Source organism: Saccoglossus kowalevskii, chromosome 9 (assembly GCF_978046115.1).
Source record: "Saccoglossus kowalevskii chromosome 9, keSacKowa6.1, whole genome shotgun sequence".
In the NCBI taxonomy this organism is placed as follows: domain Eukaryota; kingdom Metazoa; phylum Hemichordata; class Enteropneusta; family Harrimaniidae; genus Saccoglossus; species Saccoglossus kowalevskii.
In genome coordinates, this window is record NC_140649.1 from 14,615,193 (window position 1) to 14,631,565 (window position 16,373).

General features: G+C 34.5%; 2 protein-coding genes across 3 annotated transcripts in view; both read right to left on the reverse strand.

Annotated features, from left to right (window-relative positions):
• The window catches only part of LOC100376333 (uncharacterized), a 66,640-nt gene extending 58,228 nt beyond the window's left edge, over positions 1-8,412 (reverse strand). For both annotated transcript variants that reach the window (XM_085503186.1, XM_078012267.2), the window contains exon 1: positions 8,299-8,412. In XM_085503186.1, the coding sequence (XP_085359312.1) occupies positions 8,299-8,397 (99 nt within the window). In that variant the 5' untranslated portion in view covers positions 8,398-8,412. The remainder of the gene's footprint in view (positions 1-8,298) is intronic.
• A 2,501-nt stretch (positions 8,413-10,913) lies between these two features.
• LOC100376181 (spindle assembly abnormal protein 6 homolog) overlaps positions 10,914-16,373 on the reverse strand; it is a 28,357-nt gene continuing 22,897 nt past the window's right edge. The window contains exons 16-18 of the mRNA XM_085503187.1: positions 15,670-15,810; positions 14,138-14,280; positions 10,914-12,992 (exon numbers count right to left, since the gene is read on the reverse strand). Of these exons, the coding sequence (XP_085359313.1) occupies positions 12,731-12,992; positions 14,138-14,280; positions 15,670-15,810 (546 nt within the window). The 3' untranslated portion in view covers positions 10,914-12,730. The remainder of the gene's footprint in view (positions 12,993-14,137; positions 14,281-15,669; positions 15,811-16,373) is intronic.

Genomic DNA, 16,373 nt, shown 5'->3' on the forward strand with positions numbered 1-16,373 from the left:
CGGTGATTATGTTAACTGCAAACAAACCACGCAATTCTTTTCTAGCAACTTGGACATACATACAGAATATTTTATTCAAGATGAAACGGATCATGAACAAAAAGTAAATTATTTTATTTTCAACATGAATCTGAAAAGAAAAATTAGAGTCATCGCAATGTAAAACCGTAAAATGTCAAACTAGTATATTGAAGTCCAACTAATTCCAGTCCAAAAATTATAATCATTGTAGATCTGCATACCTTATTAGCCACAAAGGTCTACAACATCTAACGCACTATTCTCTACTTTCACAGCAGAAAACACAATCAACACAAAGTAATCAATTTCCATGGTGATGGGGGACATTCAATTTCCAGCCAATTTACCCATGTTTGTAACCAATATAATCAGCTACTATTAACAATTTATTGTGAGAAATAGACAATATCAGCACATTCTAATAGTTAGGAAAATAATTTGATATGACAATCATGTAATCATTTATTCAAAATGCTTCCCAAATGTGCTGACTCATCGCTATTTGCATATGCCATGTGTATATTCTCTAATTATGCTGTCGTTGAAAAGATACAAACCCCCTACAAATCATTAAAACTAGATTTATGCCTTTCCACTCCGCTCCGCTCCACCAGTTGTGTATTTCCATTTTAATTAACACAGTATGAGTATGTGACATCAACCACAAAAGTCATTGCTTAATGTTTAATAAAATTTCCATTTTTTTTTCAACTCTTGCTCATTATAAAGGTAATTTAAACTTAATGGATTTGGGACAAACATTTCAAACCTGACCTTCAGCCATTTTATATTGAGTTTTTAATCATTTAGTGAAGTTGCTTACATTTTTAGAAGTGCTCAGCCCTCTAAATTTTTCCAAGCAACATTTTTTTAACAATTTTTTTTTTCATGTATTTTTTAATAAATTCTTTGTTGATTTGCAAATCAAATGTGTATAACTAAACACTATTCAGGGCACTTTGTGTTCAGCTCACACAGTTTCATCGTATGAACAACATCTTGATAAGTGCTATCATCTTTCCCGCTAAAATTTTGAAGCAACATTTTACACATTTGTAAGCATTTTCTGTAATTTCTTTGTTAATTTTGAACCAAATGAACATAATATCCTATTGGCTGCAGTTTTTGATCAAAATTGTTGAAAAATTATGAAAAAAAATTATGCAGGTTAAAAATTTGTGAATGGAATTAAAACTTTCGCACTTAACGAGTTAAATAAAATTACTACAAGGACAAAAGAAAACACCTAGTGAGTTTGTTTTCCCAAATAAATATAGACAAGTTTTCTTTAAACCTTATTTTAAAATTTACATATAAATTATTCATTTATTTAAATTTTTAAGGAAAATTGACCTTTTCTAAAATTCTGACAAAACGTACATTTTTCGACATGGACACCAAGTTCTCCCTTTTAGTAGCACATGTAGAGGTGTGTCTATGATCCAAAATATGTTAATAAGCCATTATATAAAATGTACGACTGATGGTTTACAATAGAGATGTACATCTAATGGAGCAAATATGGTATGCATTCTTCTGGGCTTATTATTAACCTTTTTACCACCAGACTTTCTCGCCCAAGTTTGTCTGCACTTTTTTCTTGTGTTCATCAATATTTATGGAAATGAACCCTAATTTTAGAGCCAACAGACAAAATTGAGTAAACTTTCACAGTATTTTATGGATAACTAATACTAATATTCAAAATTTTCCAATTTTTTGTAAATGCTATTAAACTACACAGCATTTTTTTAGCAGAGGTCACTGCATTTTAAGATATGGTGGAACCAGTTGTAAACTACTCAAAACTTATTTTAGAATTTTAAACATTATTTGTAACCCTATTGCTGGATTCTGAGGATTTCTTGTTAATGATCACGAACTAACTACCTTAATACCAAACCATCGTCACCGACTGTATAATGTTCATGTCTGTATTCATTTAGAACCACATGACGAATGAAACCATTATTAAATAGACAGGTACATTTCAATTTTATGTATTTACAATTATTTGCCGTATGCCACTAATACATTCTTCGGCTTTATTAAAAATCATCGTCTGCTGCCCAATTACAGGTCCGTCTGCAGGAAATCAATAAACCAGTCAGGCAGTACCCTCACAATGATGTGACTGAATATTAAACACGCTCTGATGGAAATAAATAGATGACAAGCAGCTGACAAAGTGAATGACAAGTAATCGAGACAAAACAGATACCCATCTTGATAACTTGTCAAATCACGTTTCACTTCCCAGCTTTAGAAACATCATTCGATATGTAGTTACATTCAATCTGCGACTGTTATTCATGTCTAGTACATTAAGCCATTAAAAGCCGAAGGAAGAAATTATTCAGAGAATTTATAGTAAAGGTCGGAATGACAGCGAGACATTGAAGACATTTGCCGTGATGATGTCCATGCGAGTTTGTCTTGATGGCCTACTGATATTTTAGATATACAAACGTATGCTAATGGCGATTTTATCAAATTTGGCTGTGAAACAGAGTCCTGAAGCTGTCATTTCTGAATGTTAATTCCCATAATAAGGGTTAATGATTGTACAGTTTTGCAGTACGGCCACTTTTGTCAAGAGGCATCTAAATATGAAAAAAAAAATCACCATAGAAACCAGTGCAAAAAGGCAAAAACATTTTTGACCATTTTTAAAAATTGTATAAAGCTGCGATTTCCCATTTTTGGAATGCTCTTGGCATTACCTCATATTAATGAAATCAAAAAGACTTGTAATTTTTAATTCAGTCGGAACCTCCTTGAGTCATGATCTGATTAAATTTCTTCAGTGTCATTACTCACCTACTCTACTATGTTTAGTGGTTGTTTCCAGGAAGAGGGGAGAGAGGGATATCCCACAGTTCCCAGCTTATAACATTTTCTTATAGACTTTTTATGACTTAGGATTTACGAGTTCAAAATCTGTGTCAGTGATTATCTCAAACAATAATAATATTTATCATTAACTTATTTTTTGAACAGTATTTTCCGACCTACAGTAATTTTCAATTCAATGTATAAAAATGATAAAAAATTGCTGAAAAAAAAAACCACGAAAAAATCTTTCAGTGGTGAGGTTTTTATTTTATTTTTGTATAAGGAACATTCAATATCATAAAAAAATATATAGGTTCTACAATTGTATTAAATATTGCTTTCACGTAAATATATTAAAGGTGATTTAGATTTACCATGTGACATACTTCACCGTGATACGAAATTGTGAAGGTGGGGTGGGATAGGGTAGGGTAGGGTAGGGTAGGGTAGGGTAGGGTGGGGTAGGGTAGGGTGGGGTGGCCTCAACACGAAATCATCTCCTCTGTGCTGTTGCTTCTGACAGCACTGATGAAGCCCAAAATGTATAGGACAGTGTTACCTATCTCACAGTGGACAGAAGGAGGATATATACACTTTATTTCAGTATAATGGTATTTTCAATCTACATAAAAGTAAATTAAAATTGCATTTTTTATTATTACTAGATAATTAAGACAGAAGCGAAAGTGACAGCTTTCTTATAACCTGTTACTCATAGCAACAAGAATGCCAAGATTTTGTATGTGCACTGAGAAACAGGAACTGCACACAAGGTCGACATTTTTACATACCCCCTCCGACTGAACATTATTCTCTCAAATAATGCCACATGCAAAGCATGCAGGCAAAAGAGACTTTTTCACTACTGAGTGGGCAGTTGTATGTTTTTGAAATTCTGCCTCAAGAACAGCCATCAAGAAGAAGTCAGTTAACCTTGTTTACCCGATATCATGTTCTCAAGAAAACAGACTACTCTCAGTACAACAAAGGCATTCCCTTCATCTTTATAAATATTTATGAATTTCAATGGCAGTTGAATCCACCAGCCAATCAGAGAGCAAAGTGTGCTGAAATATTTAACTGACTAACAGCCAGCAAAAAATAATAAGCTAAACACGCACACATGCATGCGAGTCTAATTCGGCGACAGTATGTCTGGTTTTGATACATTGTTATGTTGCATGTTTTACTGACTTCATACGCTTAAATTGCTGTACAATTTGCTGATTGGCAATAATAACAAGCCGGTAGGCTGGTTGGCGATCCGCTCCGCTCAAAAACAAGCACCATGTTTTTGGCTGTTTCCATGGTGTGACATAAACGTGAAGCTAACGTCGGTTTATAACTAATACGAAGTTCGCAAACACCATTCAGTTTTTGGAAGTCACTTAGTTTATTACTAGGACCACAATCACTCTCCTAGTCGAGTGACTGTGCTAGGACGTATTCTGCTGTTACATTTATTATTTCCAACCGTTTTGCGATAGCATTTTCTAGAATGAAGCGTTTCCTGTAAATGCTGGAAAGCGAAATAATGAAATAACGAGATGGTAAATATTTACCTAGAGTACAGTATGTTGACCTTCATAATAATATACTTCATAATGCAAAACATTAGTCACGGTGAGTTATTTAAATATACGACTCCTAATCGAAAAATATGACCACAGTCCAGAATTTCAGACGGATATTAAGAAACCTAAGAGCATATCAAAAGCATTTACTCTAAAATATAAAAAAGAACTGCAGTCAAAAGTCAAGAATGCCAGCAAATAAAGGACTCTGCCCCAAAATCCTTTGTGCGCCTTATTACGGACACGCGCAAAAAACTGTACCACGCTTGTCAAATCTGGGTCAAATATACAGTACGCTACTATCTTGCCACAGTGGAGTGTTAGGTGACCATTGAATTAGCCCGTGATTCATATTTTATGTGTATTAATTTATTCATCAATTTTCGTGACTGACAGTACTGCCCAAATTTTAGTCAATTTTAGAGCATTGCCAGGCGATGGACGCGGGGCTCTTTGGCGACGACCGCATAGAGGTCAAAATACGCGTTCTATTTTTACGCGTTAAATATGGCTCTTCCATTTCGCCCCCTCCGGAATGTTCTACTTTCACAGCCTAATCGCAGGTTTTTCGAAAAACGTCAAAAAAACACAAGAATTAGTAGAAATGTTCCTGTTTTGGGTGGATTATTGATGGAGAATAATGTCTTTATTACAAAAATGCTGAAAAACCGTGAGTTGTTGCCTTAGTTATTTTTTTATTGGCGAAAAACTGCGAACTTGGCAAATTTGGTTGCACAACTTCCCTTTATCATATACACTCAGCGACACCGATAAAACTGGTAGGAGGTAATACATTTGGGGCGAAAGTATTCAAAAATCAGTTTTTGGATGTTGCAATGGCAATGGTGGGCCAGGATTGTTTTCCAATTAGTGACGGCACGACCTACCTGTGAAGTATGAACAAAACCGGCCGAGCGGAAACAATCACAGAGGAGTTAAAAGCCGTTGCTGGTGAAAAGTTACCCCAACTTTAGGGTCAAATTTCTCGGTAATGAAAACAGATATAAAAAATTCAAATGGTAGCTTTGTGCCCACACTCAAGCTGAGTAGAATGAGCTATGTCTGAAGTGTTTTATCCCAAATTTGTAGGAGGAGATACATTTGGCGCGAAGCTATCCAAAAATCAGTTTTTTGGCTGTTGCTATGGCAACGGTGGGCCAAAATTTTTTGCAGATTTTTCCTAATAACTAGGGTGAAGGTGTGACCTACCTGCCAAGTTTGAACGAAATCGGCCAAGCCAAAAAAATCACAGAAGAAATCATACGTGAAAACACTGGAAATGTACACACACAGACACACACACACACACACAAAACGACAAAAGTGATTATAAGGGCAATCCTAGCGGAGCGGATCGCCAACAAATACACGTGTTCCAACATGGTAATGACAATAAGCCACACATCAATGACCATGACACCCAAAATTTCATGAAATACTCAAGTCGGAATATCTTTGAGTTTTGCCACATTTTTTTGAAGTTAAAACCTATCATTAAAACTTTTCTTGACTTGTTCGGGCTCAAATTTGGCTAATTCCAACACATTTCTAACGCATTTGAAGAAGTACTTTAAAGCTCTAATATTACACCAGGCGTCTTAATGTTTCGTAAACCTACATTGCAAAACAGTTGACGGTAAACCGTTCAGCTGTATAAATCTTCAAATTTTCATACCATTATAAACGAGGTGCAAGTTGGAATACAAACAGGAATACATGAAAAGTTTTGTGAATACGTATACAAATCATTTTAACAATGCAACTTGTGCTTATTAATGATTGTTTTATTATTTTTTAAAGTACATGAATGTTTAAAGGAGACTCTGTTGACACATTGCATTGATGAATGATTCGCAAATTCCCCTGCCATCTTATATTCTAAATCATACAACCCACAGAAATGAAAGGGATGACAAGACGTATTAGTTTCAAGTAATCTATCGTGGTAAACGATGATCGGGTAACATTATCAAATTCTGAATTTGACACGAGTCACCTGTATTGCTGTTGCTCAGCAGTTCCTGAAGCGGAATACAGATAGAGATGCTTGAAGGTGCCTCCCACGCGGACTATGAAGAATTTAAACGACCCAGGGGAAAGCACCTGTGAAAAGGGCTGGAAAGCGGAACATACCATTTCACTTGGGGGATGTGCAAGACAGCGGACATATTAATTTTGTTCACTACATACTTCAGCATTATAATTAAAAACACTGTATAACAAAAAACAATATTACAATAAGGACATAATATTTTTACAGTCTTTTGCTACAAAAAAAGACCCTTTGCTAAATCTCCAATGAGTAGTCGATGGCCCCAATGATAATGGTATGACCCGGCATATTGAATTCTGCTACAAAATTTAAAAGTACATTCAATTAGATGGTTTATAGTCGGTTTGCTTACTGTTATGCAATGTACATTTACAAAACAAAATGGCGTCTGGTGTTAGAAGTGCTCTGACGACAACATTCAATTCCACAGCATAACCCCTACAAACATGATTCTACCAAAATGTCCCGTATTTGACCTTGGTAAAAAGAGATAAATCTGATTGGACACATGCTGTAAAACATCCATCCAATCAGAGATGCCCTATCATACAGCAATAATCATCAAACAAAACTGAGGGCGCACTTTAATACACACTCGCTGAATGAAAAAGAATCTACCAAGCACTGATGTTGAGGTGATGGCGGAATAAGTTGACCTTGGTTTTAATACGGAAGATGCTGGTGCTGTACTCAACAATCAAAATTCTAACAAGAAATCATAACCTTGTCATCAGAAATGTTACCTCCCTCAGCTGATGCAGGACGTTATGAATTTTGATAGACGCATTTTAAAAATTAAACTTCAGTCACAAGTATTTAATTCACTGGACAGAAAGTGGTCAGCAAGGTCAGTAAATTTAGTTCACATTCAAAGTCAGAATCACTACTGCGAGTATATGTCAGTATTTATATTTAAAGAGTGTTGTATAAGCGGATATTACGCATACCCAGAATACTTGATAAATAGGGAAGTCTAATATTTTATATGCAGATCAATTTGTACATAGTAGATTGTATTCAACTACTAATGACTTTAAAAAACGATAAGTATGTATAAAACTCCATCCAGGACACTTTTTTTTTTTTAATAACTGGGTAACATTCAGAATTCCAACGTAAATTTGTCAACAAAATCACAACATAATCAGTATTATGTCTTGATTACCTTCTTTTATGCAAATTGAAAACACCCGTGTCCAGAAATTGGACAGAAAAGAGGATATTTGTACCAAAGGGCACTTCAGCAATTTTTAAGGACATCATCTAAGATGGCGAGTGACCTACCGTAGTGTGTTTCTGAGTGACATTAATACATGTACATGACAGACACCTTTACTTATCGTTCATATAATCAACAACAATTTACAATTCGAGGAACGATAAAAAGAATTTTGCACAAAATAATTAACGGTAGGAAAGCAAACGGCGTACAAGACACGACGTTGCGACTCAACGAAATATTAATGTGATTGAAATGACGACATGATACAAACAACTAATTTTCCATGATGCACCCGTGCACGATCACGTCTTAACAGGGAAAATTGTTCCATACGTAACTGTGGAGACGTTGCTCTAATCAGAACTGCCTCCGTTCAATACAACGTCAAAGATGCTGATCTTGGTCACAGAAAACAAAGCCAGGAAGAATTAAACATCAGCTACATGCATCTAACATCATCAGTTATTTTTTTCCCTGGCATCCGCACAGCAAAACAATGTAATGGATGGCCAACTTAAGCCACGCGCCTGGAAACGTCAACACATGGGCCTGTCAAATATGCGACGACACACGCACACAAAGCATTTACTAACCTCCAACAAGAATATGGTTTCACTATCCGTCTCATTTAACCATATTTCGAATTCTTCCAAAAGCAAAGCGCAAGAAGTCATTTCCTTGCACGCCGCCATTTTGTATGTAAATAGATCGGCGCATGAGCAGAAACGCGCACCTGGTTATGATTATTTCATTGGAGTCACTCTCAGACTTTAGCCAGATATTACACTTTTCCTATAACTTTTTTTCAGACAATTTGTATTAGACAATTTTATTTATACTTTAGAAGTTCTGTAAAAAAACAAACCGATTTTCACTTGGAATTTATTTTTGCTGAAGGGAGGATTCAGTGAGTGAAAAAAAAAAATCCAGCAAATATACCTTTTTTTGTACATTTTACACTCAACTAATTAAAATCAGTGAAGATGAATTCCATACAAAACACCAAAAAGTATTTTCAGCGAAAATTAATTCAAGGTAAAATAAAGTATTTTTCAGTATATTTTTATTAATTTATAAAGCTGAAGTAATAAATTCATATAAGAGTTGAAAGCATTATCCTTTGAATATTTTTAAATATTTTCTTTTAATAGAATAATAAGTGTTCTCTAAATGTTGAAGTTTGTATAATTGTCGTGTGGGGTTGGGGAGCAACAAAGGGCCATTTCATCAAGGTTGTGACCATTGATTTGTAATTTGTATAGATAAAAAAACGGTTTCAGCTGATCTTAAATTATCCTACTTTTATGTACACGTAGAACCTTTTATTTTTTTGCAAACTTTGCCTATTTGAGAACATCCCCCAAAGCATTGTAAATTATTAAAACAACTGTTAATTGATGCATTTAGACATACTGAAAGTCACACATTATTAAGTTAACAGGTTGCAAGTGTACAGTAAAATAAATAGGCATGAACTGAACTTTGTCCTATATCTGATATACAGGATGTTGAATAAAAAAATATTTACCCGGAAAAAACAGATTAAATGACTAAATAGTTCTCATTTCGAATTCTCATTCGAATGAGGGTAGTTAGAATTGTATTTCTACTATTATTGGTATGTTTTGGGGTTTAATATATTGGACAACCAATATTCTGTCAATTTTGAGGAGTTGATGTGTAAAAATAGAAGACATAATCAAACATCGCGTGGGATTCAACAACCGTATTTCGGGGACATTTCCATGCTTAATAATGTGCTGTCCACATTTGATGATAGGCAATTTTGATTAAGTAAGGGTATTCGGAAGCAATATTCCTCTCAGTCTGTCGAAGATCGGCCGGTCGGTGTGAGCTACGAAATAAGGAAATTCGAGTTCAAAATCAAATCGTTCGATTTTTGCGGCAGACGTTCGACGCGCGTCTTTCATGCATCTCGCGAGATCTCGCAATTGTACGGAAAATCACCTATTGTATTCCATGAAAGATACACAACACAACAGACAAGACTACTTCTTTGATGGCTGAACTGACAGTTCATTGCATTTTCTTTTGCTATTCCGCACAAAACACTGAAGATTCTACTGTAGAACGCAAACCTGTTGACCTCGGAAAATCCAGAGTCACATGGTTCGAATCGAACAGACATGCTTTATTCAAGGTACAGAGAATTAACAGTATTTAGTCAAATGTTAACAAAGAAATTATATAAAAGTGCAAAATGTGAAACCAAAGTTTTGGCAAAAAGAAATTAACATCCAGAAGGATGAAAATTAGTCTACCACACTAAGAAAAAAATCAAGGAATGTTTACACTGAACTGCTGTGTGTCGAGAAATAAAAAATTTAAGTTTAGCCTTGAGTCTGTCAGATAATATAATTCTGTCTTTGAGATTCACAATGCGAAGGTAATCTGATAGTGTATTGAAATTTATATTATCAACAGAAAACTCAAAGAAATATTAAAAACAAAATGGATTTAATTGTACCGTAAAATCTGTATTAGAAGCCGCATCCCTAATAGAAGTCACACCCATTCATTTTGAATATTTGAGAACCCAAAATTCATCATTTCTCATATGTGTAGATGCTGTAATAGAAGCCCCATTCCCTGTGTTGCATTGTATCATTTTAATAGAAGCCGCAGCTTCTAATACAGATTTTACAGTACTATGATTTCTGGTGATTTTTATGTAAATTAGATATCTACTGTAAATATGCAGTGACCCTAAAAAAATAATCACATCTTGGTTCTTGAAATGACTATGAGCTGGTTGAATAGTGGCTTATTTATGTAAATTAGGTCATTCAATATGCAAAGAAATTCAACCCAAAACTGATCATGCATGTTGAAGAGCATCTATGTACCAAGTTTCAGTGTTGGGTAGCTCTTGAAATATCATTGGAAAAAGCTGAAAATTGATTAATTGTACGGCACAAATTATATGAATTTCAACTAAAAACTAACTAGGCGTGTGCTTTATACCAGTACATGTATGTCAGGGGGTTCACAAATGCACTTAATGGCAGGCCATCATCCTGTAACAGACCAAAAAAAATAATAAAAAGGCTCTCAGCAGTGCGAAGAGCTGCAAGCGAGGCCGACGTAGTCGGTCAAGAGGGCAGAGAGTAAACGGACAATAAGGGCTTATAGCAGGCCATATGGCAGACTCCCAGTTTCAGAGAAATAATAAATTGTAAACTCAATGTTAGTTAAATGGTATATTTATTGCGTCCAAAATAAAATGATACATCAACGAAAGACAACAATTTCACAGAACAAAGATGACAGATTGATATAAGAAGAAGACTAAAAAAAAAAGTATCACATTCATACAAATATAGTTATATACATTTTTTTTTTTTTTTTAACAAATGGATTTGCCACGTGCATAATGGGAATACAAATTACTTTTATAAACAGGATGAATTAATGTGTACTTTCTGTGGAGTTCAACAAAATGACACAAAAAACCTATTTACAGAGACAGGATAGTCAGCATACTCAAAGCATATTTGTGATGTTGCACTCCAAAATAGATGCTGTCACTAGGCAACACTATTTTTCTTTTTTGATTCAGTAACCACTTTTTTCAGTAGCAATGCGTTTGAAGGTTATGGAATCACTGAAATTAATCCATAAAACTAAATGTTTGATTAGAAACCTACTTCAACATGCAGAAATAAAGTAATGCATGTGTTAAGAATACAGTTGATTTCACGCTGTACAGATATCAATCAAACAACACCACTTCTCAACACAATATAGAAATTGTTTTTTCACGGACTTTATGGTTGACCAGGTGAAGAAATGCGGGTGGAGGAAGGGTGCAGAGTTTGAAAAACAAAACAATAAAAGAACTGCAGAGAAAATTTTGAAAAAAATATGACAATAAAAAAAAAAACACATTCACATTCCTCAAACAATAAATTCATCTCAAAACTAAGAGAAGGGAAAGTACGACTGCAGCAAGAGTTGTTGTATTGGCAGCTTAAAACAGTGATACCGGTAAAACAAAAAATAAATGACAAAGAAAAGGGACAAACAATATAAAAAAATTATATTGAATAGAAACCACATATAAGTACCAAATATGAATGAGAGTAAGTTATGGCAGTAGAACATTTCAATGAGTTATTTTTCCTAACACAATATGTAAGTTAATATTATTTAAAAATTCATATATCATACAATTTACCGATATTTTGGATAGATTACTGGTAAAATATACATCACAGTGAAAAATGAAAAAAAAAAAAAAAACATCCATAAAAAAATTGTAAGAATTCTATCACCTATATAAAATAATATCCAAATACCTGAATAAGAACGTTTGCTAGTATCACCATCAAAACACACACATTATCACCCCTTAAATAGAAACGATATGTCATAGTTCATGATACTGTAGAATACTTTATTTTCGCTTGGAATTTATTTTCGCTGAAGGAATGATTCCGTGAAAATAAAATCCAGCGAATATACTGTTTTCCCTATATTTCACATTAAACTCATGAAAAATCAGTGAAAATAAATTCCAAGCAAAACACCCAAAAAGCCTTTTCAGCGAAAATTAATTCCCGCGAAAGTAAAGTATTCCACAGTATTCTAGTTATGATCGGTATTATACTCAAGTCACTTCAATTCTGTTGAATCCAGCTAAATAGAATGTTGAAAATGATAATGCTAGTAGTACTTTTGATCCGAGGTGATTGTGTAAAATAAAATACATTTTATAGTGAAATAAATATGTGAAAACAAAAAAAGATCACAACTTGAGATATCTTAGACTCATGGTGTATCACATTTATGATGGTTATATTAGTATCAAATATTTAAAAATCAATATTATACCCAAAGGCGTAGGAAACCTTACACAGCAAAGACAGGTATATATTATCACTGCCTGTGACATTTATCCAAAAACATGTCAGAGAAAACTCAATTCAACATATATCCACCATTCCAGTCATTATATATATATATAATATATGTGTATTCTATAGGAATACTCATTTTATAACATTACGACTGGGCTTGTATCTGTTGACTTGAACTACCAGGAAAATAGGCACTTGACAGAGGAGGTTGCGTTGGCATTGGTTTGTTACTTCCAAGTTTTGGTACAATACCAGCTTGACTGAGTCTTAGAGAATTATGTTGCGGCGGTGTAATGGTATGGCCAGTTGCAGCTGAGGATTGCATCTGTGTTGTGGCTTTGCTCAATCCTTTTATCGATATCACATCGTCTCTTTTCTGCAGATATTTAGCATCAATTAGGGGTTCACTGTAGAAACAAATTCAAAATATTAAGACAGTGCCAAGTACAGGATTTGTTGCATGGAGGTTGATTAATACAGATTTGTTTTTCACTTCCTCAACAGTTAGGTGCTTCAAGTAATTCACCATTTTCTATTTTAGTGTTGGAATAAAAATGAAGTATGCTTAACAGTGTCCAGGCCAATTTTCGAAATATCCATTGATGTTCAGAAACATGTAATTTTTTTATGTTAGTGTGTAAGGAATATATATCTTTATTTCTCTGGGCAATGAAAAAAAAACATTTCAAATTTTTTTTGGAGAAAAAAATACCCGAATTCGTTTTTTTTTGGCTCAAAGTTGTTTTTTTAATTTATAATTAGGTCCATGATGCCCCTTTTTCTCTTTTTTAAAAACGTAGTCCTGACATATTGTAATCTCATAATTTAACAGGTACCCACGGTAGTAATATTTTTTTCTCCATTAGTGCCATGTGTTAATTCTGTAACCAGCGTAAATTATTATAACTTTTATCTCAAAAATAGGTCCATGATCCCATTCCCCATGACCTTTGTTTTTATGTCCCTTTATGACATGTGTAAAGGGGGCTTAAATACCGTCCCGGGGAGCAATATCACCAGCAAACTTTTTTTGTAATAATTACGACAGCTTAAAAGCAGTTGTGAACACATGCTGGTGTGAGAAGACTTAAATATAGCTTACCCTTTGAAGGGGTATCACAGGCAACCATTCATAATGAACATGTATTGGTGTCTGAATTTGAATGCCTCAGTCAATTTGTATTTGTGTTTATCTTATTTCAACGTAGAAATTTAATGCAGTTTAAAGTTATTATATATTGATTTGTTTCATGGTTTCAGCTAATTTATATGTATGTACATTACTATTGCATTTTACATTAACTATTATTGCTTGATTGAAAAAGTATACAACAGACAGAAACATAAGGTCAATCAAAGCATTGCCTCATTTACAAATCAGCGCAGTTTTGCACTTTATCCAGTGACCTTCATATTTACGCATCTTGTGAGAAACGCTGATGGCAATATTTAAGATTATTAGCTTTTTCAATTATTGAAACTAGAACTGACATAACCATAAAATAGAACGATCAAATGTGGACGTGTGCAGACAAAACTCTGAGTGACTTACCTTGGTTTGCTGGACTTTGCATCAACTGGCGGAGTAGATGACTTAAATAGTCTCGGCGAGATTTCTTCAGGTATTGCGGGTACATTTGCATGTGTTGATATTTGTAGATTGCTTTTCCGCACTGCCAGTGGATTATAATGTACCTAGAGAAGTTAATACATGTTGAAGTTTAGAGACGCAGATAATAACCATTCATACAACAGCTGACAATCCAATCGTTGTTCTAGCATTTTTGAAAGAAAGACCCAAGTATAGGAGCTTGTAGGATTTGCGCAATGATTCTTTATCACATCATGAGACCTGGACTAATTCCAAGCATACTGCACCCAGTAAATTTTGCCACTCCGAGAAGCAGAATCCAGGGTTTAAATTAACCCCTGCAAAGACTGTAAAAGTGTGTAATAGAAGCCATGGATTCAAATAAAATGATACAATACAACAGGGGGGATGCAGCTTCTATTAGCACATGGAAAATGAATCTCAATTGTTCAAAAAGAATGGGTGTGACTTCTATTAGAGCATCTACAGATATGAAAGATGAGAATATTTGGTTTTCAATTGTTCAAAAAGAATGGGCGTGGCTTCCATTAGGGGCGTATAAACAAAATCTTGGCGAGGGAAATAAGTGTTCAGTAGGTTAATAAAATCAAAAACGTATGAGAATCATGAATATATAAATAAGCAGCAATTAATTTGCAATAAATAGTTTACAGTTCTAAAACAATTTCCTATAGGTAACCATACTTGTCCGACTTGACTAAGTGCCCATGCTCAACTACCCCACCCCCCCAATATTTGGGGCGTTTCTATTTTCAGGGTCCATTCCATATTTAGTTCACCTTTCAAAAATTGCTAATTACCAGTTTGTTTGTTTTTAAATCATGCCAATTTTCTGTTGAAATCAATTCCAACAGATCAATATTTTACTTCCACATTGCGTTACCAGAATGCCTTCAGGGATTTGCGGAAAGCGGAAATTGTTTTGCATCGCTAGTTCTCATATGATCAAACAAATTTGACAATGAAGAAAATGAGATCTTCATTTTGACTATTTTTACACATGCCTTAATTACGTCATAAATTCTGATTATACATAATCAATATTGTAATTAAATGTGCTCTTTTTTTATGACCATCTCTGTTTCTTCATTGTAGTAGTATTGTGAAATCAATGACGGCAAACTATATTATATTATTTTTCCCAAAGAGAAGTAATATTCCTCCTAGTCTGGAGATGTAAAATTGTCATTTGCGTAATGTTTTGACTGGGGTAAATAAAGCAAAAAAAAACAAAACAGGATTTCTGGAGCTGAGTACCTTGGGCGCTAAGTCGGACGAGTAAGATACTTAGGATACAGTAGCTTCAGAGCTTGAACTTCGTAGTTTTGAAAGCACCCATATATAATGAACATTTTTTGAAATGAATTGGACTCATCACAATTGTGAAAATTTCCAAATTTCATTGGGCATCAACCTTACGTGAAGTTCGAGCCACATAGCCAATGAGAAAGCATGTTACAAGGCACCATTACCTGTAACTGGGTTGGTTTAGATGGTACATTAGCTCTGTGATAGTGATGTGGATTATTTACACTACCAATGCTACTACATGTGAGGTGGCTAGCTGTACTATAGTTCATACTGCTAGGAGTACTATAGTTGTGGTGCTGTGGCTGCATGAGACACCAAGGAAGGAAGAAACAAGGATAGAATGTGGTTATTTACCCATATATATGGAAGCAATAAAGTAGTGCGCAACTGTCAGTGATTAAAAGGTGTTGATTGTCACGCAGAGCATATTTGAATTACGTGTAAACATACAGTGTTTTTTCACATGTATCAGATTCCATAGCACCAAGAGCCAAATGATTCCCAAACTTTCTTGCATTTTTTCGAGACATTTTGACCCTTAATTCAGGCCAACATCATCACCAAAACTCATCAAAGTTCTGAGGATATGGTAGTTCCCTGGAGAAAACAAGCCTTTCTAAAATGAGTTAATAACTATGAAGAAATTTAAAGACTTTTCAATGAATTTTGCCAACACTATGGACCCTGTGTATTGTAAACACCGCTATGCGATCCAAACCGAACACAATACGGCGACCATTGTCCTTTAACAAACTAGGTGTTTAGTCATTCATTCAAAAAGCTAATTATCTAATTATTTAGACAGTTGCAGTAAACTGAGGAATTTACCCATATGTGAAATACAAGAAGACACACTTGTTTATGT